The following is a 25448-nucleotide window of genomic DNA, read 5'->3' as shown; positions in this document are numbered from 1 at the left end:
TTATAAAATGAGACAAAAAAAGGGCATACCTATTGAAAACTTAATAATATGCTAATACTAAAGGATATTAACTACATATTGTTACTGTTTCAATTATTAAGATAATCGTGAATAAAGAATTTTTTGCCCCAGCATTATGATTATGAATTTTTAACAAATCGAATAAATAAATAAATCGCAATGAAATACAAATGTTGAATTACAATATTATTTTGTAGAACTTTAAATATAGAACATAGTTTAATATCTTCAGAAATACTTAATAGTACACATGTATGTACAAAAAGAAAAGAATGTGATTCATAATTAGTCACTATCCTTAGATTCTGCATCACTGGATGGTGGAGTGCTTTCAATAGGTTCTTCATCACTGCCTTCGTCAGATTCATCTTTCTTTGCTTTTTTCCCCTTTTTATCATCCTCCTCCTATGAAACAAACGTGCAAACAAATTTATGCAAGAAAACATTTTGTGATAAACATCACAACAATAAATTGTATTATGTTATACAAGAACACAATTTGTTTTAGAATTTAGAAAATAGTACAGTGAAATCATTACCATGGCACGTTTCTCGCCTTTTTTCTTTCCCTTATCTTCGCCGCTGTCGTCATCCGAACGTTTCTTTTCCGTTTTCTATAAAAATATTTAATTAAATTCATATTTTGCAAGTAACAATTTCTTACTACACAGTACGTTCATCACTTTTTAAATCAGCATACAAATCATGTTCATTTGCTGCAAATTTGGAATTGCGTTACTATTGCAGCAAACAAGCCACATATTATCATACCTTAGCGTCTTCATCGCTACTGCTATCATCGCTACTAATATATTCTTTACTTTTGAAAGTGTTTCCAGACATATTTTTATTGGGAGATTCTTTCTTTTCTTCTTTTTTCTTCTTCTCAACTTTTTCTTTTTTCTCAACTTTTTCCTTTTTCTCTTTTGTGGCACTAGCAGCACTAGCAGCACCAGCAGCACTAGCAGCACTAGCGGCACTGCCACCTCCACTAGCTTCATACTCTTTCATCGAAGCAGCGTATTCTTTCTTTGCTTTTGCTGCTTTTTCTTCCCATTCCTAGTTAATATACACAAAGATGGTTAAAATACAGAAGATATGAATAGTCTGTATAGTGTAATCTAAAAGATAATAGTAATATTCTTACAGATTTGTCTTTAAGCTCCCTCCACATTTCTCCACCTTTTTTGGCAATCTCCGTCACCGCAATTCCAGGATTTTCAGCTTTAATTCTGTCGCGTGCACTATTCAACCATATCATAAACGCAGTCGGTGGCCTTTTGGGTTTATTCGCATCTTTCTCTTTCTTTTGCTTTCTAGGTTTTCTTGGTTTTTCAGACTAAAGGGATAATATATCATTAACATTTCTCTACGTTATTGCAATTACGATCAAAACAAAATCTAACAATTCTATTTTATAAAGCGTTTTAATACTTGCCACTGTCTTTGCAGACTTCGGTTTTTTCTCCTTCTTTTCCTTCTTCTCCTTTTTCTGACTCTTTCCAGAAGCGTCAGATTCATTTTCACTTTCCGAAGTGTTAGGATTACTGTCATATTCTTCTGCCACATCACTCTCATCCTATGAACAAAGAAATGCTTATATAATTACAATTAAATTCTAAAAACAAATTAATCATTAAAGCAGTATGGAAAAATGAATTCTGATAGGATTTTACTTGATTAGGATTAAAATCTTCATCAGTAGATTCCTCTTCCGAATCTTGATTATCTTCTGCATCCCTCTCCTTTGCTTCAGCTTTAACTCTTGCCAAATAAGCATCTGGTTCGTCTTCTTGATCACTATCTCCAAAGTCATTGTCATAATTTAATTTATCCTACCACAAAAAGGTTTGAATTAAAAATCAGCTGAAGAATTAAATTAAGAGTTATTTTGAAAATAAATGATTCATTCTACTTACGCTCTTGCCTCTATTCTTAACACGTAGCTTCTTTGAAGTAATAAAATCGAAAAGCTTTCCATACTCTTCTTTCTCAATACTGCTAAATGTATGAACTACGCCACTCGTCAACTCAATCTCAAAATCAAAAGATCTCGTAGAGCCTCCACCACGAGCAAAATTAACTGATGCTATTTCTTCAAAACGTATATGAATCGGGGGTTTATGAACATAAATAAAACCTCTTTCCAGAGGATATAAGTAACCCGCAGCTGCTTTGAAAGAACAGCTAATTCCGAGAGTTCCAGAATGACTGAAAATTACAGAACAGCAAAATGAGAATATTGAAAATCAAAATACTCGTATTTTATATTTGAATATTTTACCTAAGGAAATTGCCAGGACCAGTGAGTTTTCTATTTATTATAACTTTCATGACTTTCCCCAACACCTCATAAGTCGGACCCGACAATTCTTTCGGTAACTTATCTTCATATTTTTCTTTTAGTTCCTTTCTGTAAAAATAATGAAATATTGAAATACAATTTACTTCGACAATCACTATTTAAATCTTACACAAATGTTGCAGTTTACGTACTCGGAAAAAGGTAGCTCGATAGAAGTTTCTTCTTCTTGATTAAATAACAATACTAAGTAATGGTAACGAGTTTGACCTTGTTTGATTGGGGGATCTAAACTGACCTGAAAAATTAAAAATTTATGGTTGTTTTCGAAACATTATGAATAATATCATTCAAGCTCATGAAAGACTTACCACAAAATACATTTGTCTGCTATCCTTATGCGGTAAAAGGAAAAGCCTCAAAACTGTTGACATTGGGATTTTATAATCAAAAGTTTTACCATGCAATTGGAAAAACGATTGAAATATTTTTATATCGTAACGACCACTGAAAAAAGGAATTAACAAAATACATAAACAATGAAACTATGGTACTATACTTTTTTATGAATGACATTTTTATACATACCGAGGTGTAAGACACTGAACTTCTCTAAATATAGCAATGGCATCTCCACTGACACTAATAACAGAAGCCTTGTCCATAACTTGTTGGTGAAAAGCTTCTACTGGATCTTGATCTGCACTATCACTAACTGGTATATGAAATCTCATTTCCATTAAACTTACTGGAGCATCATCATTCTAAAAAAAAAGAAAAATACATTATAAATATTTTAAATTGATAATTTTATTAAGGTTAAGCACCATTCTTATTTTACCTGATGAAATTCCAATGTAACTTCATTCTTGCCTGTATTACATTGAGAAACATCATAAAGTGGAATTTCAAATGCTGTATGATGTCCAACATCAAAACTCAAAACAGAACCATTAAACCTAGCTGTGCCCCAATTCCATCCTTTTAGACTAAGCTCTTTTTCTAACATATCTTTCTTATAATTCTGTGCAAAGAATTTGGCAATCTTTTCTTGGTCCTGTATAAAAATTTTGAATTAATTGTAATGTGATTTTTTAAAACAATTGCTTTGATTTCTATTCAAATCAACAAGTATTCTAAATTTTTAACTTACAGCTTCTTTAAAGCCACGAAATCTATGTAGAGTTCCATTTTTAAGGAATATCCGTAGACCCCAGGTACCAATGAATTTTTGATAGTTTACCATTTCCATATCGGATGCTGAAATTTGTTCTACTTTGCCTGTCTTCTGATTTTTAAAAATCAAGTGTTGATCTGTTAATTTTAATCGTCCAGGAGTCTATATGAGGAAATATATTATATTAGAACTGCTGATTTAAAAAGTTATTATATATAAGGCATACAATAATTAATTAGGAGCTATAACAATAATTAAAAATAATACGTATAACTTATGATTGAACTGATTGTAACTCAAATTCTAACCTCAAACATTTACAAAACAAAATTATACAAATTATAGAGATTATAGAAAAAAAATCAAAATACGCATAGGAAACATTGAAAAAAGAATGTACAAATAAAATTTTATAAATTCTAAATATTGTTATTTACCATAGCTCCCTTGACTTCCGCGATGATTTCGGTATATTCTAAGAAATCCATTTTTCAGTGTGTTTGGATAATATTTGTTCGTTAACGAATTTTATTGTCTAAAAACTGCACGCATAACCTTGGAGTCTAATGTCTTAGACTGAATAGCTGTTTTTCTCGAAATTTACAACGAGAATAAGGTGCAATAACGAAAGACAAACGTCTCGCGTGCTAGATAGCGCGCCAACTCTGTAATTCTATTGCTTTCAAAATTTTTCCGCGTGTGCAGTTGATCAACCATGAATCAAGCAGTTACATGTAGTGTAAAATTAATTCAAAACTTATACATAACTTTAAATTTAGAACTTAAGATTATTTTTTTAAAATTTCAAAATAGATTTAATTATTATTACAGTTGAGATTTTATTTAGTGAATGGTTTAATAAAAATGTCATCATCAAATTAATTACAACTAGGGGAGTTTAAAGTTCATGCTGTAACGCAATGAATGTTAAATAGAAAAATATCATGTAAGAGCACCATAAATCCACAAAAAGCGTTCGGAATTAAATTTTAATTGCACGCTATTGATTAGATTCAAGAAAGGTAAAAAAAAATAAAAATACTAAAAAACCTCTGGTTGGATGTTGAATCAAAGAAATATACTCTTTTTAAGTGATATGATTGGCTGAAAGTCATTATACAGTAAAAGTGCAATTCATGTCAAGTTATTGTCTACTTTTGTAATGTATTTAATTAAGACATAAGAAACTCAATACGAAAAGTATATATTGTAATATTTAAATTTATGAATACAATTTTCTTAACATTTTTGAAAATTAAGGTAACATATTGAGACTTGAAAACATTTAATTAATAAATATCAAGAAACAGTAAAACAGAAACAGTTTCAAATCTATTGTTGTGAAAGTTTTTATACTTTTTTATTGCAAGTATTAAGAAACAAACATATTTTATAAATAGATATCAGTTATTAAGAATGGCGCAAGAATTTCCTCCATTGAAGAATGATTTAATTTTGAAAGCTGCATATGGAGAACCAGTAGAACGTGTTCCAATCTGGATAATGCGTCAAGCTGGAAGGTATCTTCCAGAATTTCAAGAAGTCAGATCAAAACATGATTTTTTCTCAGTTTGTCAAACACCAGCTTTGGCTTGTGAAGTTACATTACAACCACTAAAACGATTCGACTTGGATGCCAGTATTATTTTTTCTGACATCTTAGTTATTCCCCAAGCAATGGGTTTAACTGTTGAAATGGTTCCTGGAACGGTATGTTTTAAAAAGTTTCATAGATCTAACAGAAATCGTTATCTAAAAATATAAATTAATTGAAGAAGATTTATGAAATATTAAATATTTCAAATTTTAGGTAACAAATCATTCGAATAAAATTTTTATAACAACATTCATCATTTTTACAGGGTCCAGTTTTACCTAATCCTTTAAAAGATCCATCAGATTTAGTTAGACTGGTTCAACCAGATGTAGAAAAGGATTTAAAATATGTAGGAGATGCTATAACTCTAACCAGACATAATTTGCAAGGAAAAGTACCATTAATAGGATTTACTGGTGCACCAGTAAGTAGAACATAGTGTAAATAGTATGTGCATTTGAGCATTTAAAATTTCATATTGCAAATTTTGTATACTTATTTGTATATATATAGATTTTATGACAGCATAGTATTCATATTTGTGAATTATTAGTGGACATTAATGAGCTACATGATCCAAGGTGGAGGCAGTTCAACAATGACCAAAGCAAGGACTTGGTTGTACAAGTATCCAGAAGATTCACATAAGCTGTTACAGCTGATAACAAACGTTATAGTGGATTATCTTGTGATGCAAGTTAAAGCTGGAGCACAGGTGTAAAATTAAGTCTCTAAAATTAATAAGTTAGCAATATTAATAATTTTTCTAACAATTTTATTTTTACTTTTTTCAGTTACTGCAAGTGTTTGAAAGTCACGGCGATTTCCTCAATGATGAGTTATTTGTAAACTATTCGTTGAAATACTTGAAAGATATAAGCGAAAGAGTTAGACAACGGCTTAAAGATGAGAATATCCCTACCGTACCAATGGTATATTTTATAATTAATATTATATCTATATACTATATTGCATAAGCTTATAATCATCTATGTTAAGATTAACTACTTAGATAATTTTTAAACAAATTCTAGATAGCTTTTCCCAAAGGTGCAACAATGAATTCTTTGGAATTATTAGCAAAGTCAAAAGCTTATGAAGTAATAGGTTTAGATTGGACTGTGGATCCTGATGAAGCAAGGAAAAGATTAGGTTCTGATATTACATTACAAGGAAATCTAGATCCATGTGCATTATATGCTTCTGAGGTTTGCACTGTTGTATTTACATTTATTCCTTTCAATATTCACTATTTAACAATTTTTTATAAAATATACATTCTTTTCATACATAGCAAGAAATCACAGACCGCGGACGAAATATGGCAACGAAGTTTGGCAAAACTCGTTATATTGCGAATTTAGGACATGGTATTTTTCCAGATACGCCAATTACATCAGTACACGCTTTTATAAGAGGGGTTCATTCAGTGTAATTTATCATATCAATTTGTCTTTATATACATTTCTTACAAATGTACATTGTAATACATTGTTATTGTTAAAAAAACTGTATTTGTACAAATAATTCAGAAACAAATGACTGCAAAATAAGGTTCTTTTCCAACGATTCCTTTTTGAGCAATAAATCTGTTACTGATATATTGAATTTAATACAATAGATACTAGTACATACTAAATTCAATCCGATTCCTAATTATAATTTTTCATTATATAACCAACACTTGCGTTAAGGGTTACAATATATTTTAAAATATTTAATTCGCCACTTTTGTCCTTTATTTTTCATTAAGTACAGTCGATTACAATTGAGAAAAGGTTATATTTCGAGAAACGCCTGTATTCATAAGAGCTTCTCATTTTCAAATTTCCCTCCGAATTCGCATATCGATATCGGGTCAGTGAAGATTACGCTAAAGCTACGTTCACGCGAAAACGCAACACGAAATTCCACCGCAGTGAAATGCGTCTGCGCATTACACTAAACCTCTGAACAGCAATAAAATTTTGACATCCAACTCTACCCCCACGGGCAGACTCTCAGCCGGAATCCGTGGATCTATTCGAGTGGCCCCCTGTCGCCGATTAGCGGTTCGCGCAAGCGCAGCCAGCTCTTCTGGTTAGAGTATCCATTTTGATCACATGTGAGTATCTCCAGTCTGTTCTCCTTTTTTCACGGTGAGTCTAACCGATCGGCTTGTGATCACTCGAACAAGTTCGTAAAACGTGCATCGAAGGGCCAAGAAAGCGAAAAGCGACATTATTAGGGAGCAGTTCGCACCCGTGATACTTTGAACTTCTTCGAGAGTCGGCAACTTCGGCGACGAACCGCACGCGATCCTTTTCGCGCCATCTTCTTGTGGAAAACGGTGAAAAAAGCACGGTAAAGTCCTTCTCGAAGGTAATTTGACGATCGCGAGCTTTCCCGGTTGATTTTATGTTAAACGTTTTCGATAATCAGACAACTGTCAGCCGGGTCGAATTTTTGGTTAGATCGTGTTACCGCAACGTGTTCGTACACTTTCCAGTCGCTTTCCGAAAGATTCTTTAAACCTCTTTTCGTTTTAAATATTTCCCGAGGAAGCATTTTAGAATTAGTCTATCCCCTAAGATTTCGTTTTTCTCTAACTTTTTTTCTCGTTTCAACGGTATTTAACATTGTCTAGAACCGTAGCATTCCTTGAATGCCGAAGTGACTCGTTCCATATCATGCAGAAACGTGTTACTTGTTTCATTGTATAAAACAGTATCAGTTTAATTAGTTGCTGAGGATTTATTCGTGATTGCTAATTGAGGTTGCTTTGTGAGCCAGAGTATGTACTTATTTTGAGTTGAACTTGCACTTGGAGCGCTTACAATACTGTACCTAAACATATTGAGCAGGATCGAATAACTGTATGTTTTAGATTTGTTAGTTCTAGTTTCGTGTGATAAGTTCAATGTTATTATGATGTTTTGTAAGGCTACATGAAAGTGTATTGCATGGAGATGTATCTAAGTTTTGCATTGTTCTCCCAAAATTTTTTTTGTTTCAGTTACACTATATCTTGTTTAAATTTCAAATAATAATTTTAATATATTTTTGATAAATTTTGTTGATGCTTTTCGCTGATGTAATGTTTGTTAATGACACATTGCATCACATATGGTATTTTAAAAGAACGTTAAAATTGATCCTAATTTTAGAGGAATACAGTGGCAATATTGATCATTAACAATTTTTATATTACTTCCTTTTTTAATAATGCAAATTACATTAGTTCACAATTTTTTAATGAAACTAAGTTCATTGAGTTGGTTATTATATACTTTTAAAAAATGATCTTAAATTTTGAAAAATGTAAAATATAACATATATTACAAGTATAAATATTACTGTATGATATTTGAACAAAGACAAAAAATGTTGGTTCTAAGAAATAAAATTTTGAAACTAATTATATTCTGGCATGTACACTCATATAAAAATTTGCTGAATCACCTTCAAAGAACAATCATTTATGTATTATAATTCTTCATTTAATTTGTAAATTTACATTTTATTGAAACTCCAAAAAAACTCTAAAAAACTTAAGATTATTAAAAATTCACTTAACAATTATCAATTTATTCTAATTTATAATTTCAGAATAAAAGAAACCCAGAATGGCAGACATAGAGGATACTCACTTTGAAACTGGAGACTCTGGAGCCTCTGTGACATACCCTATGCAGTGTTCAGCACTGCGTAAAAATGGGTTTGTCATGCTCAAGTCTCGGCCATGTAAAATTGTGGAGATGTCAACTTCCAAGACAGGAAAACATGGTCACGCCAAAGTACATCTTGTAGGCATTGACATTTTTACTTCAAAGAAATATGAGGATATTTGTCCCTCTACGCACAACATGGACGTGCCGTTCGTTAAACGGGAAGATTACCAGGTATTTCAAAGCATTCTTATTTAACAACATTATTAAACTATTAAAGTTAAGTTACATTAAATTTTTATTTGCTAGTAATCTACTTAAAAAGAAAAGTATTGTTATAAAATAAAAGTTTTAATAGCGAATTAAAATAATAGATCAAGTTTTATGTATGTATTATAGCTAGCAGACATATCCGACGATGGCTACTTATGCCTGATGGCTGATAATGGCGAACTTCGTGAGGATCTCAAAATTCCAGATGGTGAATTGGGTGCTCAGTTACGTGCTGATCATGAAGCTGGAAAGGAGCTTCTTGTAAGTATTATTATAATTTCGTAAAAACATTTGTGCCCCTACTAAAATCTATTTAATACCTTATGCTTTGAAAATTAACTTAAAGGTTTCTGTATTACTTTATTAATTTATCTGTTTAATGAGATGTTTAAATTTAGATATAAAGAACTAACAAAAAATATTTTTGTTTCAGTGCACTGTACTGAAAGCCTGTGGTGAAGAGGTCGTGATCGCCATCAAAACTAACACTGCCATCGACAAATAATTGTGTTCAGTCCAGACTCCACCATCACATTAAAGAAAAAAACAAACCACATACAGCTAATATATTATTAAGAGAAACCTAAGACACAATACAAGATGATCAATGGATAAAAATAAGAACTACCAACAGCAAATAGAAAGGAATGGAGTGAGGAGCACTAGAAAAGGGTAAAAAGACGGAAACGAAGAAAAGAGAAACATAATTTAAAAATGGAATGAAGAGAAAGGCTAATGTGCTTGAGCGTGTAAGTGTGGGGAAGGAAAGGTTTACGAGTAATGAAACAAAAAAAAAAAAACAAATAAAAGAGAATAAACCAAGAAACAGTATCAGCTTAGATCTTGAGAAAAAAAAGAATGTTTTGGCGGCTTAAAATGTTGAGATTAAAAGGCAATTTTGACAGTGGGAAATTTTGAAAGAGGACTGCTCTGCCTTTATTTGTGATTTCTAAAATTTCACATGATTAGAATTCTACTTATATTGGAATTCCAATTACTTTACAATAGTAGTGTTACAGAAAATTTTTATTGAGAACATAGCTTTATTGAAATTCCAGTACTCCTAGAATTCTAATTGTCAAAACGTTTGTTCCCTTATAACAATCCTGTTTCTCTTTGTACTTTAATTGAAATTCAAATCTTTCATGATTAATTTTTGAAATTTAGTATTATACAATTGCAATTTCATACAAATTCGAATAGTTTCTATGCTTTGATTTTGTTAGAATTCTAATTTTTTTTTTCATTAGAGTTCGTCAAATTCTTTTTTATTAACATTACTATTAAAATTTTTTGTCTTAAAATATTTATCCTACTTTAGAATTCCCATCTTATTGTAACTTCAGGCCTTTTTCCGTCTAATAGTAGTGTAACTTTAACTTTTCATAGAATTCCAGTTGTATTAGAATTCGATATCCCTGAAGTTTTGTTAAAAAATTAATGTACTATTTGAAGCTCTAAAATTTATTTATCCAAAATCCTTGTATTGTTAGAATTTACTCTTGGAGAGTTTTTTTTATTTTACGTTTCTGATTTTATTCGTGTTTAAATCATTCAAACTTTTAACTTCTTTTTTTTTAAATTTTATTTACAGTTCCAGTTTGATAAACATTAATTTGTGGATGTAACTTTTTTCTAATTTTTCAGTTTTATACATAATGAACTCACATTTGTACTTCTCATTTAAAACTTTGAAATGTAATTATTTACTTAGTATTCCAGAACTTAATATCATGCTCGAAATCTGGTATTTAACTATAATAGTAGATAGAAGTTTTTAGTACTCTTTTGTAAATTTCTAAAATTATTTCATTTAAGGTTCACACTTTGTAATATCATTTTGTAGTTGAAAGCATTCAAAGTAAAATTCCAAAATTCCTCATCATAGAATCGAAACCCAATTCAATGAATATTCATAAACTCCAACTCGAAATTTTGGAATTCAATCTAAATTGCAGACTCAACGTTTCATTTTAAAGGACAAAGATGTTGAATTCTAAAATTTTAAGTTTAATGCTTAATTTTGAGTTTTGACTTGAAATTTGAGTTACAATGTAGGAACTTTCTCCTTACATTAAAAACTCAATTTCAAATCAGACTACACTATTTACGAAACAAATAAGAATGTTTAAAAAAAAAATATAAAAAAATGAATAATAAGAAACAACTAAGCTACTATAATCTAAGCAGTTTAATTTAAGATTAAGACGACCTAGATAAATGAATTTAATCGATAAAAAAGAAAGATTAAAGAACGAGAAAACGAATCAATCGGCCTCATGGTCGGATTTCAGTCACGAGAAACGGAAACCGTTCTTTTCTGCTTCTCGATATTCAGTTTAAATGATTATACACCACTGCTGGTCGTCCTATCGAACTATAGCCATTTCTATTTGAAATATCGAGTAACCAGAAACCGAAATAAACACGAAAATACATATTTATTTGATAAGTACAGATATAAAATGATATTTCTCAGAAGTGCATTTGCTATTTCAAATGAAATATGATTATAAATACTTACGTAGCGATAATACAATACATAATATAAAATAGAAATCATATGATCAGTGAACTTGTTTCGAATAGCGTCAATATTCTTAGTTCCCATTGAATTTAGAAATGTTTTTCAAACCACTACATCAGTTTACAAATATATTTATTTAAACATGAAACAGTGAAACACTAACAAACGTAAGTATATTTAAAAAATTAAACCAGCATTGGCGTATATAGACAGGCGAAGATAAATACACACACGTATACAAATTACACAACGGTAAAGTATATGAAACACATACGTACACAAGTATATGCGAAAGTATACAATTATGAAATTCGAAACAAAAAACACGGGCGTAAAATATATGAATAAATAAATACCAACGAGCATTTGTTTATACGGCGAAAGTCAATGGAGGATAAATAAAGGCAAAAAAAGCTCTCGATGCTTTTCTATCACCTTTGATAATATTTTGTTGCTTTTACTTATTTTGTCACTTTCATCTTACCAAATTGTTTCATATTACATTATTTTACATTAGTGATTAATGTTATCAATATAACGTTGAAATATTTCTATTAAAAATGAAATGAATTAAAGTATTGCTTTTTTAAAGAAAAACATTTTATGTTAAAAACTATCAATTACTTATTAACATCGATATCATCGAACAAATACATTTCATTCGAAATCAATTTAAATAAAACTTGTAAACATTTTTTTATTCATAAGTAGTTTGATTTTTTTTTAAATACGTACGTAGGTCAGGAAGTCATTGAAGAAATTGTTCGGAGTTTATTCGCAAATATTCTCTTTAATATTCCTACATTTTCAAACATTAATACTCTTATATCTTGTATTATTAATAATTATTAATGATTAAACAAACATTACGAGTGCCATTACACGACTCTCACGCTTATACGAGCGCCACACGTATAACATAATACATACACACCTACACGCACACAGAAAATGTGTTGAAAGATGTGTAACACAAAAATGAGAATGTATCTAAATGCGTGATAACTTTTTTTTTCTAATTTATTTACTGTAAAAATTAGAAATGTTTATACAAGTGCATGTTTTTTTGTAACTTATGTCTACATATATTAGACATCACATGTATCTTCAGTGATCGAAATCTGATCACTTTGATAAGGAAATTCAGTAAACCCTATTATACAAATTTTGTACGTTCACATAGATTAAATTTTAATGAAAACAAGAAATATAGTGATTTATAAAAGTAATAATAAACAGCTCATAAAACTATGATAATACATAGAAACGTCATAACAATGCCTTAAAAGTTAAGACGTAATAAGTGCACGTTTAAAGGAGTAAAAAATACATAAAATTGCACAACGGGACGAAATATAAGTATACGAATCTTCTATAAAAATATTAAAGGACGATTATTTTGAAATTAAATGCAACATCAATACAACATTGTTACATACCTTTGAACACATCCTATATACAGGGTGATTGATAACAGACGTTTAAAAACTTCCAAGACATTGTTCTAGGTGCTAAAATAAAACGAGACTCAAATGTGCTTAATTTGCGTTCGAGGTTTAATTTCTATAATGCTAATTGTTGAAAGTATGTGATTAATGTGCGTCAGCAATAGAAGTCACCATTTTCAATTAATACATCTCAAATAAAGCCTCAAACACACTTTTATTATTCTTGAGTTTCATCTCAGTTTAGCGCATAGAATCACCCCTTAAAATTTTAGTTACTTGTAATCGAACACCCTGTATAAGATCTAGACACTCGTAATGTCTCTTAATATTTTATTCAAAATCTCGACATAATTCATAATTGATATTCAATTATTTACTTTTTTTTAATTCTTTAATACTTCAGGAAAAATTCATCTTTACTGTTGCACCCTGCATATCACAGGAAACTGTCCAAAATTCTTGCCACAGTAACTGTAACAATTTCAATCTTAATTTCATCATTTATGATTATTTGTTTCGTTCGTTTTCTTTCTTTATTGACACTCTTCAAAATCAGAGGAAAGCTGATCTTCCTCGCAGGATCAATTATTAGCGTTTCTCCTTTGAAGGGCAGCTGCGAGATCCTGTCTGAGGGCAGCTTGCTGTCTCTGATCAGCTAGAGAGTGAACAGACCTTAATCCGTTAACAATATCTTTCGTTTTACCGAAATAAATCTCATTTAAAGTATTTCGGATTTTGTTCTCCATATCTTCAACCATACGACCTATATTGGCGATGTGAGGAGAATTTTCACTTATTGGGGCATCTTGCTCAACCTAGAAAACAATTTTATTAAATTGACTTTTGATATTAAACCAATTCATTTCTGTTTGAGTCTATGTAATTGTTGCAAATAATTATTTAATTGTAAGACACTATAAACCTGTCTAGTAAGACTGCCTCCAAGGTTCATTGTTCCAGACCCATGCTTATTAGTTTGTAACCAAAGCATTGCAGTAGAAGTTAATTTATAATGTGCAGTTCTTCCTTTGGGCTTTTCTTGAACTTCTACTACATGAATAGAATCCCAGCAGCCCTTAATTTTCTTTGAACCATCTCCAGCTTTTTTAATGAGAATCACAGCTGCAAAACCATGGTCCAAATCCCAAAGATAGACAGAGGAAACTCCACCTTCAAAGTACAGTTCTCTGTATTGATCGAATGCATGATTTGCATCTATCTCTAGTTTTCGGAGGCGTTCAGAGGGCATTGATCCATCTTCTAAAGGTGGATCATATGTATTGCTCCAAGGGGATCTAGGGAGAATTCAGATAATAGTAATTTAAATGAAAGCAATAGTAGGAAGATTTGAATTCTTTTTGAGAATAATTACCTATAGGAATCTCCATCTCTATTATAATCACATAATAAATAATCTTTTCCAGATTCTTTGTCTTTTGCAATTTTTAAGGGTTGATCAACAGAAGACAAAAGATCGTCACAAAGAGAGGGCACTAGGTCTATTAAATCACTTAAATTCTTTTCAATTTGTTGCGGAGGCAATCTTCTCATCAAATCCAATGCACAATCCATCTGCTGCTCCGTCTTTGAAAGTAATACATAAAAGTAAGTTCAATTTCATTTTTAATATTCTGTAATTGGGTAAATTATATCTCAACATGATATGAGCTAAATTAAATAATTTTAGGCATTTAAGTTTTAGTCCTGATTAGACTACACTACCCTTACTATCAACCTAATTTTGCTCAAAGTCAATTCCAGTGAATTTAGTTTTGACAAATCTCAAGTATGATTGATGCAATTTAAATAGAAAGTAATTGATAAGAATTAAAGTTCGTTTGTTCCACTTTGCTGTTATTAAAAAAATAAGAAAATCTTATGAGTCATTAATTTCAGTTAATCAGTAAAAATATTCAAATACTTAAACCACCGTCATAAGACAAAGTTTTAAGTAAAAAACACGATTAAAATACACATAAATTTACTATTTATAGTACTTCTTAAAAAATGATCGAACAATGGAAATTTTAATGTATGTCGATGGGGGGCGCCATTTTGACGTTTCTTTTCTTTGAGGTTAAGTGCAAATTTCTCCCATAACTTTAAAACTACCAAGAAAATAATCAATTTTATAATAAATAACTATTAGAAATTTATTCGTAATTAAAAGATTTGACAAAGTCAAAATTCGTTGCATATAACATTATTTATTAATCATTTCAGCAATAAGTTTGGTTAGCAAGACTAACAAATAAATATATCGTTACGGGTAATAATTGGGAGCATTAAACTCACCATTTTAAACGATCGAAAAATTTTGTGAACGTCGATCAGACCATCAATCAATAAAAATTACAAAATTAATGAAAAATTTATCGGAACTGTTTACCCTCTGACCCGCATTCGGTCACCGAAAACGAACATTCGAGGGGCGTGTCAAGACTAGCGCCGATTGGCCAATAAGTTATACAATGCTATCAACCTTGTACAATTGAAAGTCTGACAGTAAATTAACAATAAAGTGGCAATTAATCCTTTACAATAAAGCGTCTAATGTATATCCTCAAATTATAATAGATTAAATAACAAAAATCTTCTAGATAAAATGGCAAGGATAGACTCAAATTCTAAATCTTAAATTAGATATATGTAGATATCTTCCAGTTAAAGCGAAGAAATCGACCGTAACATTGACTTTCACATGTTTTACAATCATTGAAAAATTATCACTGGATTAAAAGTTACAATAATAAATTAGCGTTCCCTTAATTTTATAAACTCATAGTTGTCCCTAGTATTTCTGTAACTTCATTTATTCATGAGAAGTTACACTAGAAAAAGAAAATATTTCCGGAAATCATTTTTACATTTTATAGACTTTCTAAGTAGCAAACTTCTCAGATATTTAACATAATTTTCATTACTTTTTGTTTACTCTTATCCTATTCGCGACAAATGTCTATATTTTGTTAGCATTTCCCGCTATAAGAAATGTGACTTTTACCATAAGATCACTAATGGCATTGGTTGCAGAGAGTTTGTGTTAAAATAATATTAAATTAAAAATAGGATAAATAAATTATGACTTAGAATGAGATTGAGAACCTAAATGAAAATTGTCACGTGATCCATTCACGTGGGGTAGTTTGTTTGGGTAAGGTTAGGCAAGATTTTGCATGTACCGTGTACCTATACCTATGTATGAACGCACATACATCATACGTATTACTTTTATCGTTTATCGGTGGTTCTACGTTTCTTTATAAAATGTAAGTGTTTGAAAAAATTGTTTATTTACAGCTTCAAGGAAGGACAATACAACCTTTATTTAAGGAGAAACGTTTCTGTTTGACTTATTTATGTAAATAGATGGTAGAGATGGATAAGTCCATTTTGATGCAAAAGCAAGTAAAAGACAATTCAGAAGATTTGCAGAAGGAGTTTTTCGATTTGAGAAACTGGGAAGAAGAGATGAAGCGTAAAGATGAAGAGTTGAGGAAAGAAACAAGTGAACAGGTATAGATGATCAAATCATTGATGACAGTATTCCATTTTAATGAAAATTGTCTTTTTGTTTCTAGATCCCTATACCTCCAATTAGAAGTAAACATAAAAATAAAACGAAAAGCGTTTCTACTAAACCAATTGAAAATAATAAATCAAAAAGGATTAAGTCTTATGATTATTCTGCATGGGATAAATTTGATGTAGTAAGTTTTTTTTATATAAATTAAGAATTGATGTATATTCATCATATTCTTGTGAGTGAAACACTTTTGGAGTTATTGAAAGAACTATTTAATTTTGTAATACAGGATAAAGCATGTAAAGACATGGACAGATATGAACATTCTGATAGTTCTGGGGATGAAGCTATGTCTAAAGAAAAATTGGAAAATATGCACGAGATAGCGACAAAGCACAAAAATGAGGGTAACATTTTTGTGCAACAACAGAAATGGGCTGAAGCAATTGGATGCTATAATCAAGCTATAAAAGCTTTTCCATATGATGCTGTGTTTTATGCAAATCGTGCACTTTGTCATTTAAAATTAGATAAGTAAGTATTGTTTTTTTTGACACAGTACATTCAAGAGGAAAATATTAAAGACTGTTATTAAAAAATCATATGTTATGAGAAGTATTCAGAATAAACAATTTTATACACCTTTCTAGTTTCTATTCTGCAGAATCAGATTGTTGTTCAGCAATACAATTGGATGGAACATATGTGAAAGCTTACCATAGAAGAGCAACAGCTAGAATGAATTTAAAACAATATAAGGAAGCTGAACAAGACTTAGAGACAATTCTAAAATTAGAACCTTCTAATAAAGAAGCAAAGTTGATGCTTATTCAAATTAAAGACAAAAATAAAATTGCAGATGTAAGTGTTAAAAAAATATAAGCAGAAATTTGTGCAGCAATTTCTTTGGTTATTCTATTCACATAACTGAATGTCATTTTCTATAGTCAGTCAATACATTGAAAGCAAATCTCAAGGAAATGTCTGAGACTTCAAAGCTTGAAAAAAAGATTGATGAGAAAATGTGCTCTAGTGCATCAGGAATTAAAAGAACAGAGATTAAAGATCTTAAAGATAATAAACATAGTACAGAGGATAAGAAAAAAAGTAGAAATCTGAAAGATTTGGAGAGCTCCAAAGAGGAGAAAAGTCATGATATAGGAGATAATATTACGAAAAAGGAAGAAAAGTATTTATGCATTCCTGATTGGTTACCAGAGAAAAATGATGTTGTTGTAATAGACCCTATTGAAAGGCCACCTCACCTACGGTCAAAGGTAAGATTATGGAATTAAAAATTGTTTAGTACATATGTTTAACATTTTTCTTATTTACAGAAATCGTTAACGAGAATACCAGTGGAAGAAGTAGATTTTGCTGCTATACAATATAATAACAGCAATAAGAAGATAATATCTAATGAAGATCAACTTGTAGAGCCAGAACAATCTACCAAAGATGACGATTTTAAGAAAAATAATGAATCTATTAAAGTTTCTAATTCTTCAGTAAATATTGATTTACCTCCAGTTCCTAAAACAGCTGTACAGTTCATAACTCAATGGAAAACAAATAAGTCATCAGAGTTTAGGTATATGTACCTAAAGGTAGGTATTGCATAATAAATGTTGAAGTTTCCTACTATTAAGAATAAAGTGGTTTTAAATACCTCAATATTTGAATTTTAGCAATTACCTAAAAACTGTTTACCAAAAATATTTCAAGATTCCATGGAATCTGATATTTTTACGGATATAATAGAAGTATTAAAAATAGAGTTTACGAAAAGAAAAGAGTCTGTATTTTGTTATTTAAAAGATCTTAGTGAAGTTAAGCGATTTAGAGCTCTTATTATGTTCATAAGCACTAGTGAAAAAGAAAGTGAGTATGTCCGCATTAGTACTTAAATATTTAGAAATATTAATAATCTTTTTTTAAATCGTTTCTTGCGAATGTTTTAGGTTTAAGAGTACTTTTTAAATATTGCAAAACTATTGAAGATATATCTCAAGAAGAAATTACAGCGTTACAGAAAAAATATGAAATTTGAAAAGAAATTAATTATTTATAGTTAAATTAATAATAAATTCCTTTAAGTTACAGTATAAAATTATTTAAGTTATATTTTGTACGAATGTTCTTAATCATAGAGGGGCAAAGAAATAAAATAAAATTATTAGACTTATTTTGTAATGATTTATATTACATATTGTGCTTTATGTGACATTATTTTATATATGTACAGTACGTTAATATACAGTTAAAAAAATATGTTTATGACAGAATTAGCAAAATTCAAACCTTTCAAATATGACCGTTTAATAATGTCTGTATCCTTTGATCATTTTTCATAATTTGTGCTTTTACTTGACATATTTTATTTAATTGCACTTTTACATTATCATCAATTTCTTTTAATGTCCCTTTCATAGGTTCTATCAATTCTTGAGTTTTTCTGTAAAAGTATAATTGTATTATATGTACAGTATATACTTTTCAATAATTAAAATAGTTTAAATATTCTCACATTTTTTCTATTTTTAATTGTTCATTTACTTGTTGATACTGGTTTCTCCATTCTAATAATTCTTTTTGCATTATCTCTACATCTTCCTATAAATATTGTATGTTTTATGTTAAGTATAAGAGTACGATATTGTATGAAATATATGGAGACAAAATATTGTACCTGGAAATAATCTAATAATTTTCCTAGTGGATTTGTTGCACGTGTTAAAGTTTGGATTGTATTTCGCAGTTTATCAATTTCTTTTGTAACTATATCACGTTTTGCAGTTGTGTCCCATGCCTAATAAAAGATATATTTTATGTACTAAAGAATTTAATATTAAATTAAAATAGGACTCTACGTTAGAAACGATAGTTATACATTAGCAATTAATTTAAATCTTCTTACAATATTTGTTTTTTTAGGTATGACATCCACATTTTCGTTATTAACCAATTCTTTTTGTGTCTCTAATATTTGAGCAACAAGATGTCCATGTTCTTGTGTAATCTGGTCATTAACTTTATAGGTACCATTATTGTCTAAAATATCACCATCCCCTTTAGTTTCCATAACTACCATATCTTCAGCATCATCATCATCTTTAGTGTCAGAATTTTCTACAATAACACTAATATTTCCCATAGGTGTTCTATAAGAGAAATTTTTCATAATCTACAGATTTTCAGAATGTTTTTTATGTAAAAGGAATTAAATATTCATACAGTATTTCTTCATTAACGAGTAATTCTGCCTTTCCTCGTATCCTAGGTGCTGCAGGTCTAGCACTAACCGGTCTTGCACTTGGTGGACGTAAAGAAGTTTTAGGTCTAGAATTTGCTTGAGGAACACTGAAAATACCAAGAATTTAACATATTATTAGAAAATAATACTTTTTTAGAACATAAAATATAATTATTACTTTGCATCAATGTTTTCTAATACAGATGTTAGATTTTCAGGTTTCTCTATGTTCTGAATAGAATTTTCATTAATCATAATTTCATTTTCTTTATTTTCGATTTTTTCCATGTTGTCATTCAGTGTATTATTTTCCATAGTGTTTATAGTTTTATGGTTGTTGTGTACTGTATCTGACATATTCAGTATGTAATTTTGTGACTCATTACTTTCAGTCTCCATTGACTGTTTTGATTTATTTTCAGAGTCCTTTTGGTTTTTATCATTTATTTTCCTCTCTACATTTACATTCATTTGTGAAGCTGTGGTGTCAGATGATGGTGTAGTAACTGTACTGTGTTTTGATCTAGCAGATGAAGGTTTTTTTTTATGTGCAGAAGAAGGAATTTTATCTTGAGATTGCTAAAAAGTATAAATTCAATTGTATTTTCTACTTTTTTAATTTGCACTTAAAATATATAATATACCTCAAGTGGTGTAGCTTCTGAACTTTTCTTAAGTTCTTGGTCTTCATTTTCACGTGTCTGTGCTTCATTTGCAGATACATTATTTACACTTGAAGGTTTCTTCTTTTGTTCCACAGGTTTTTCTCTGCTTGTTGTAATTCTTTTTTGAGGTGCATCTTTTGACGATGATCTCTTTTCATCTTTTCTAGTAGAAGGCTTACTTTTTGAAGTTGATTTACCCTTTTCTAAATTTCTTCTATATTGCTCAATGGCTTCCTTGCTGCTTGTCTACTTTACAACATCCCTTAGATTATCTCTATTCTTCTCCTATTACAGTTTAAAGTGTATTATGTTTATTACATTACCTTTTTGTCTAAAGCTTTCCCAATTGCCTGTAGTAATTCATTTGTTTTAGTTGGTTCCTGGCCTGAAACTATTTTACTAGCTCTTACACTTAAATTTGCACCAGTAATTAGTTCTGAAATGTTTGTGAAATATTCTTCAATATGCAGAGTGAGAAATGCTAAAGATATTACATATTGATGTAAGAATTAACTTACTAACAACATCGATTAATTTTGTCAAATAAGCAAGTTTTGCCTCTTTAGTTTTTATATTTTCAGAGTTCAGTTCTTCTTCATTATACAAGCCATCTAAGAAACCAGTTTCCTTTATGACCTACGATGTCATGCATTTATTAATATGAAAGTGTTAAACATTTAATGTTAATTTTAAAGATAATGCAGTGAAATTTGTAGGATACACTTAAAAAAGAATAAAGAATTTATTATATATTTTACACAAAAAAGGCTTGAGTGTCCTCAGGATTTTCTAGCATGCAACAATAAAATTATACAAATGATACGTTACTGCTGATACAATATCGTGAAGAAATCGGAATGGTGGTTTCTTCAATAGTTTCTCAGTTAGTGGTGGTTTTTTAAAATATTTTCCAAGTAAATCTTGTGTCTTTTTAATTACTTCTGGCTTCACGTCATCAGCCATTGTTAATGATAATTAAAATACGTTGTAAGCTTCGATACACATTTCTTGCAACTTGGTAGACTTCAGTAAACTTGTGTTGCACTATGTGGTTGCGTAGCAACGAGCTCCTATACGTAAGTACCGACTTTATGTATAGTAGATTTAGAATTTAAATTCTTATTGTAACATGGAACTTCATGAGCCACTTTTTTAAAAGTATATAAACAATCAGGATAGTAATTTGATTATTAACGTGATAACCAAAGTTAAACTCGGTTCCTTTAAATAAATTTTTTAATTTAAAATAAAAAAATGTAAGATGTACGGGGAACGAAAGGGGTGCACGTATTATTTTGACTAGTGTATTTGAAGATATCATACAGAATGCTTTATTACACGTATTTACTATTTGATAAATTATTTATATAGTTTATTCGACACCTAACTCTAAAAATAGCCACTAAAAAATAAACTCGTTCAATTTAAAGAGGATAATATTCTCCACTTTGAGAGTTGAATGGTTTTCGTTCTAGAACATTTCAAATTCAATAAATAAAAAAGCAGGATACAAATATTGGAATTATTCCATACATTTTTCAATATACAGATAATGTAAAAGTTGCGGAACTTTTTACATTGCCATCGGGTTACAAATTTCATAGCTTTTATTATTCTTAAACCAGTATTACTTTTTCGTAAAAAGTAATCAAACGATAAAACTAAATTATGTATCTAAGATTTTGCACGGTAAAATAATATAATCTAGTTTCCTAGGTAATTGTTTAATTCTATAAAAAACATTTGTGATCATTTTTTAGTGGAAAATGGGTTTTACATTATTCTTCTTTATTCTTAGAAAAGAAGAAAACTGAATAGATCATTTTCAAAAATCGGAAGAACAAATTCATTGAAAATAATTAATTAAAACTGTCACTTAATTAAATTGTCTTTGATTAAAGCTTAGCCACACGCGTATTTTTTCTTTCAATCTACATACGCTCTTATTTTTTCCTCTTCTCGCTATTCTTTTCTCCAACTCTAAGGATTAAAATAACACTTCAGACGATGTGTGAAAATGGAAACACATTCAAAAGCTTGTAATACTGTTGAAAACCACCCACTTATTGTTAGACTCAAACTTACTTACAGCATAGAGTATCTATTCTCTCTTATAAAATCATTGCAATCGTCTATTGTATTTCTTATACAATTATTCTCTTCTCTTCTTTCGCTCGAAGCTTTGATAAGAAAACAAGTTCTAGAATAAGATGTCTAAAAAGCTCGTAGCTTCTACCACTGCGACCTTATATTGAATAATAATAAAGATCATTGCATGAAAATTACACTGTGTTATCTTGAAACATGTAAGAGTCACTGAAACGTGAAGATATCATTGAACGCGTAAGAAAAATTTCAGAAGCACTCTTTTGGCAGCTAGTCTGCACATCTTTGGCAGATTATTGTTAAATAATTGTTTAAGCGTTAAGCTCTTATTGATTCCATTAAACTTAGGCCTGTTGAGGTGGGTCTACACTACATATTATATAACTTTTTAGAAAACAGAAAAGAGATGTTACACATATGTCTCTTTTAGAGAACAAAAAATTATATAACTTTGTTATATAACATGTAGATCTATCTTTAGAGTATTTTTATAAATTCTACAAGAGACTTCAATGACTTCAGCTTAACATTTTTTCCCGTGGATCTACCGAAAATTCAACTCTCACGCGTATATGCTCACTTGCTTTAGTGTTCAGTTTATTGTGTGAACGCCGACTTCAGTTATTATCGCTTCGACAAAATTATCGAATCGGTTAAAAAATCGTATCGTCCGAATTAGCTGGTACTGTATGTAGTGATCCTCAAGGATCAGTTGAGGATCACTAATTGTACCTTGTGACGAGACTCGATTGGAGACTGGAGGATCACTCCGAAAAGCGTGTAATCGCGGCGCCCGTGAAAGCGGGATAAATTCGTCGTACGTCCAGGCGTTAGCATTTTATAGTGCGTTAATTAGCCTGCGATGAGGAGGCGGATAAAAAGGATTTTACAACGTTGTAAATGCAAAGGGAGGGGCGAAGGGGAAAGGTGGTTGCCTATTACAGGGTTTTCGCGTTTAATTTCTCCGCCTTCCTTTTGCGCGCCGCGTTTTGTCGTATTTTACAAATTATACACACGCGTGCGACACGTTCGAACCGTTTATAGCTTCAACACATCCTTCTCGACATCCACCACCGACATCGATGCGTGCTTTATTGCTACGTCGCTTTATTAGGCTTTCGTTTAATTGCAACGATCCATCGAATCGAGCTTGGCATACTTTCGGCCTGGATTACAAGCTAATCGCGCTTTCTAATGAGCTCGTCTCTTGTTTTAATACGTTTGTCCTTCGGTTGAATTGCTTTATGAGTAGTGATGGGAAATCGAGTCTTAATTTCGAAGCGATTCGAAGGTTTTCAAGACTACGATTCGATTCACTTCGAGCATGATTCGAAGCCTAGAACTCTTGATAGTCTTGAAAGATAATTCGAGTTTTTAAACTTTCTTTGATAGTTTCTGTTAATAGAGAGACCTAAAGACCTACTGAATCTTTAGAAACTTTTAAAACTATCAAGATCTTCAAGACACCAGAACTTCCAAGACTTTCAAGACACGAAACTTATAAAAATTCATGATTCAAGACTTACCAAGACTTTCAGGAGTTCTAAGTTTCGAAATACGTTCAAAGTGATTCGAATTTTTCGTTATATGTAAAGATTCGAAGCGATTTGAAGTATTTCAGTTTTCACTAGTATTTATAACGTGTTCCTTAGGGTGTTGTCACGCTCAACCATCACCAGCGATCGACAGCTATCGACCAAATTTCAAACGTAGAAATGACAGGTTCAATATAGTAATTATATCTGAAAAATAATAACATTATTTGTAAATTATCTACTATGAGTTATTTCTTAGACATAATTACTGTATCGAACCTCTAATTTTCTATATTTGAAATTTGGTCGGTGGCTGACAATTGGTGGTGATGATTCAACGTGACGGCTCCCTTAGGAGACCTCGTTCGTTTTGTGTTGCCTTTTTGAGAAGATCGACGTGTTTTAGAGTATTTACACAGTTGTTAATGTGATTCTTCTGAGGTTTTGTTCGATAATTAGTAATTATAGGAAATAAGTTTGATAAGAAATGGGAGTCAAATTTCCCTTGATTCATAATTCGAAACAAGTTGAGACACAGAAGTTGGTCTCGTTTTGTCGTTATTTTTTTAATAGTGGTAGGTGAGAAAATGTATGCCTGGCAATTTGGAGGTTTAAGACTTTTCGCGTTTATTTCAGTGTCTTCCACTGAGATGGCTTCTGAGTTTTTAACTTAACGAATATCGCTGTTACAGAATTTATGTAGTCGCTATAAACTCGCGAGATGATACAAAAAGTTCTTTCCGGAGAAAAAGAAGAGATAACGCTACCAAGATATATAGGAAATAGCAACGAGTTTATAACGAGAAAGTACTGTATAGTACATGCAAAAATGAGTATATATATATATAGAGTGCCTTTTTATTATTAACAGTAATATGTTGAAACATTTGTCTTAGTCGCTTATGGAAATGTTTGAGAGATTCACGCGCGAAAGTAATTTTTATTGCAAATTAAGTTGGTCTTTATTGGGTTAGGTATAATATAATTCATGAAATTATAATTTATAATGCATTGACCATAAATTATAATTACCATTTACAATATTATATTATACATATTCGACTTTTTATTAAATTATTTTTACTCTGTTCATTGTAAGTTCTTAGCAGCTTCAGGAACATTCTAACAAAACTAATTCATTATTTTAAGAAAATAAATAAATAAAAGAGTTTTCTTAAGATTACTAGCCATTTCACTTTATTAGAATGTCAATGTTCTTTTGATTCGTGAAAATTAAATATCGTACACAGTAATGGCATCGTCCCACGTGCAAAACGAAATGATACAACACACAACACGTAAGAAATATAATAGTATATAACACAGTCGGGAAATCTCGCTCGGGCGATCACAAAACTGATCCCACTTGAA

The 25448-nt window shown here is 30.4% G+C and overlaps 6 protein-coding genes across 9 annotated transcripts; 3 read left to right on the top strand and 3 right to left on the bottom strand.

Annotated features, from left to right (window-relative positions):
- Positions 1–24: 24 nt before the first annotated feature.
- On the bottom strand, positions 25–4128 carry Ssrp (structure specific recognition protein). Its single transcript, XM_076377577.1, has 14 exons — positions 3938–4128; positions 3477–3662; positions 3165–3380; positions 2912–3087; positions 2695–2830; positions 2518–2621; positions 2306–2434; positions 1941–2232; positions 1698–1856; positions 1460–1600; positions 1169–1360; positions 793–1080; positions 561–635; positions 25–426 (listed from the first exon to the last, which is right to left on the bottom strand). Exons 1-14 carry the CDS (start codon positions 3986–3988, stop codon positions 307–309), a joined length of 2265 nt encoding a protein of 754 aa, XP_076233692.1. The 5' UTR covers positions 3989–4128; the 3' UTR covers positions 25–306.
- Positions 4129–4436: 308 nt separating this feature from the next.
- Urod (uroporphyrinogen decarboxylase) lies at positions 4437–6737 on the top strand. 2 transcript variants are annotated; one of them, XM_076378137.1, is made up of 7 exons: positions 4437–4522; positions 4901–5210; positions 5363–5521; positions 5651–5812; positions 5892–6029; positions 6132–6305; positions 6392–6737. In XM_076378137.1, the coding sequence occupies exons 2-7, from the start codon at positions 4917–4919 to the stop codon at positions 6530–6532; spliced, it is 1068 nt and encodes a 355-aa protein (XP_076234252.1). In that variant the 5' UTR covers positions 4437–4522; positions 4901–4916; the 3' UTR covers positions 6533–6737. The 2 variants fall into 2 exon arrangements, with proteins under 2 accessions (XP_076234252.1, XP_076234251.1); XM_076378136.1 differs by lacking the exon at positions 4437–4522 and adding an exon at positions 4630–4760.
- Positions 6738–7118: 381 nt separating this feature from the next.
- Positions 7119–11960, top strand: Eef5 (eukaryotic translation elongation factor 5). 3 transcript variants are annotated; one of them, XM_076377582.1, is made up of 4 exons: positions 7119–7201; positions 8686–8978; positions 9144–9278; positions 9451–11960. In XM_076377582.1, the coding sequence occupies exons 2-4, from the start codon at positions 8703–8705 to the stop codon at positions 9520–9522; spliced, it is 483 nt and encodes a 160-aa protein (XP_076233697.1). In that variant the 5' UTR covers positions 7119–7201; positions 8686–8702; the 3' UTR covers positions 9523–11960. The 3 variants fall into 3 exon arrangements, with proteins under 3 accessions (XP_076233697.1, XP_076233695.1, XP_076233696.1); XM_076377580.1 differs by lacking the exon at positions 7119–7201 and adding an exon at positions 7208–7440; XM_076377581.1 differs by lacking the exon at positions 7119–7201 and adding an exon at positions 7208–7458.
- A 153-nt stretch (positions 11961–12113) lies between these two features.
- On the bottom strand, positions 12114–15424 carry Cpb (F-actin-capping protein subunit beta). The gene is made up of 4 exons (XM_076377578.1): positions 15288–15424; positions 14365–14576; positions 13915–14287; positions 12114–13807 (listed from the first exon to the last, which is right to left on the bottom strand). Exons 1-4 carry the CDS (start codon positions 15288–15290, stop codon positions 13574–13576), a joined length of 822 nt encoding a protein of 273 aa, XP_076233693.1. The 5' UTR covers positions 15291–15424; the 3' UTR covers positions 12114–13573.
- A 716-nt stretch (positions 15425–16140) lies between these two features.
- Spag (RNA polymerase II-associated protein spaghetti) lies at positions 16141–18662 on the top strand. The gene is made up of 9 exons (XM_076378184.1): positions 16141–16261; positions 16362–16508; positions 16574–16702; positions 16808–17052; positions 17169–17379; positions 17466–17795; positions 17856–18125; positions 18207–18399; positions 18480–18662. Exons 2-9 carry the CDS (start codon positions 16362–16364, stop codon positions 18566–18568), a joined length of 1614 nt encoding a protein of 537 aa, XP_076234299.1. The 5' UTR covers positions 16141–16261; the 3' UTR covers positions 18569–18662.
- A 160-nt stretch (positions 18663–18822) lies between these two features.
- On the bottom strand, positions 18823–21399 carry Ift54 (intraflagellar transport 54). The gene is made up of 10 exons (XM_076378515.1): positions 21265–21399; positions 20955–21072; positions 20760–20872; positions 20416–20682; positions 19950–20350; positions 19753–19878; positions 19436–19679; positions 19208–19327; positions 19046–19131; positions 18823–18973 (listed from the first exon to the last, which is right to left on the bottom strand). Exons 1-10 carry the CDS (start codon positions 21397–21399, stop codon positions 18823–18825), a joined length of 1761 nt encoding a protein of 586 aa, XP_076234630.1.
- Between the last annotated feature and the right edge of the window lie 4049 nt (positions 21400–25448).

The sequence above is a fragment of the Calliopsis andreniformis genome, chromosome 5 (assembly GCF_051401765.1).
Source record: "Calliopsis andreniformis isolate RMS-2024a chromosome 5, iyCalAndr_principal, whole genome shotgun sequence".
Taxonomy (NCBI): domain Eukaryota; kingdom Metazoa; phylum Arthropoda; class Insecta; order Hymenoptera; family Andrenidae; genus Calliopsis; species Calliopsis andreniformis.
Note: the sequence above shows the minus strand (reverse complement) of the source record. Positions and strands in the feature narration are given on the sequence as shown.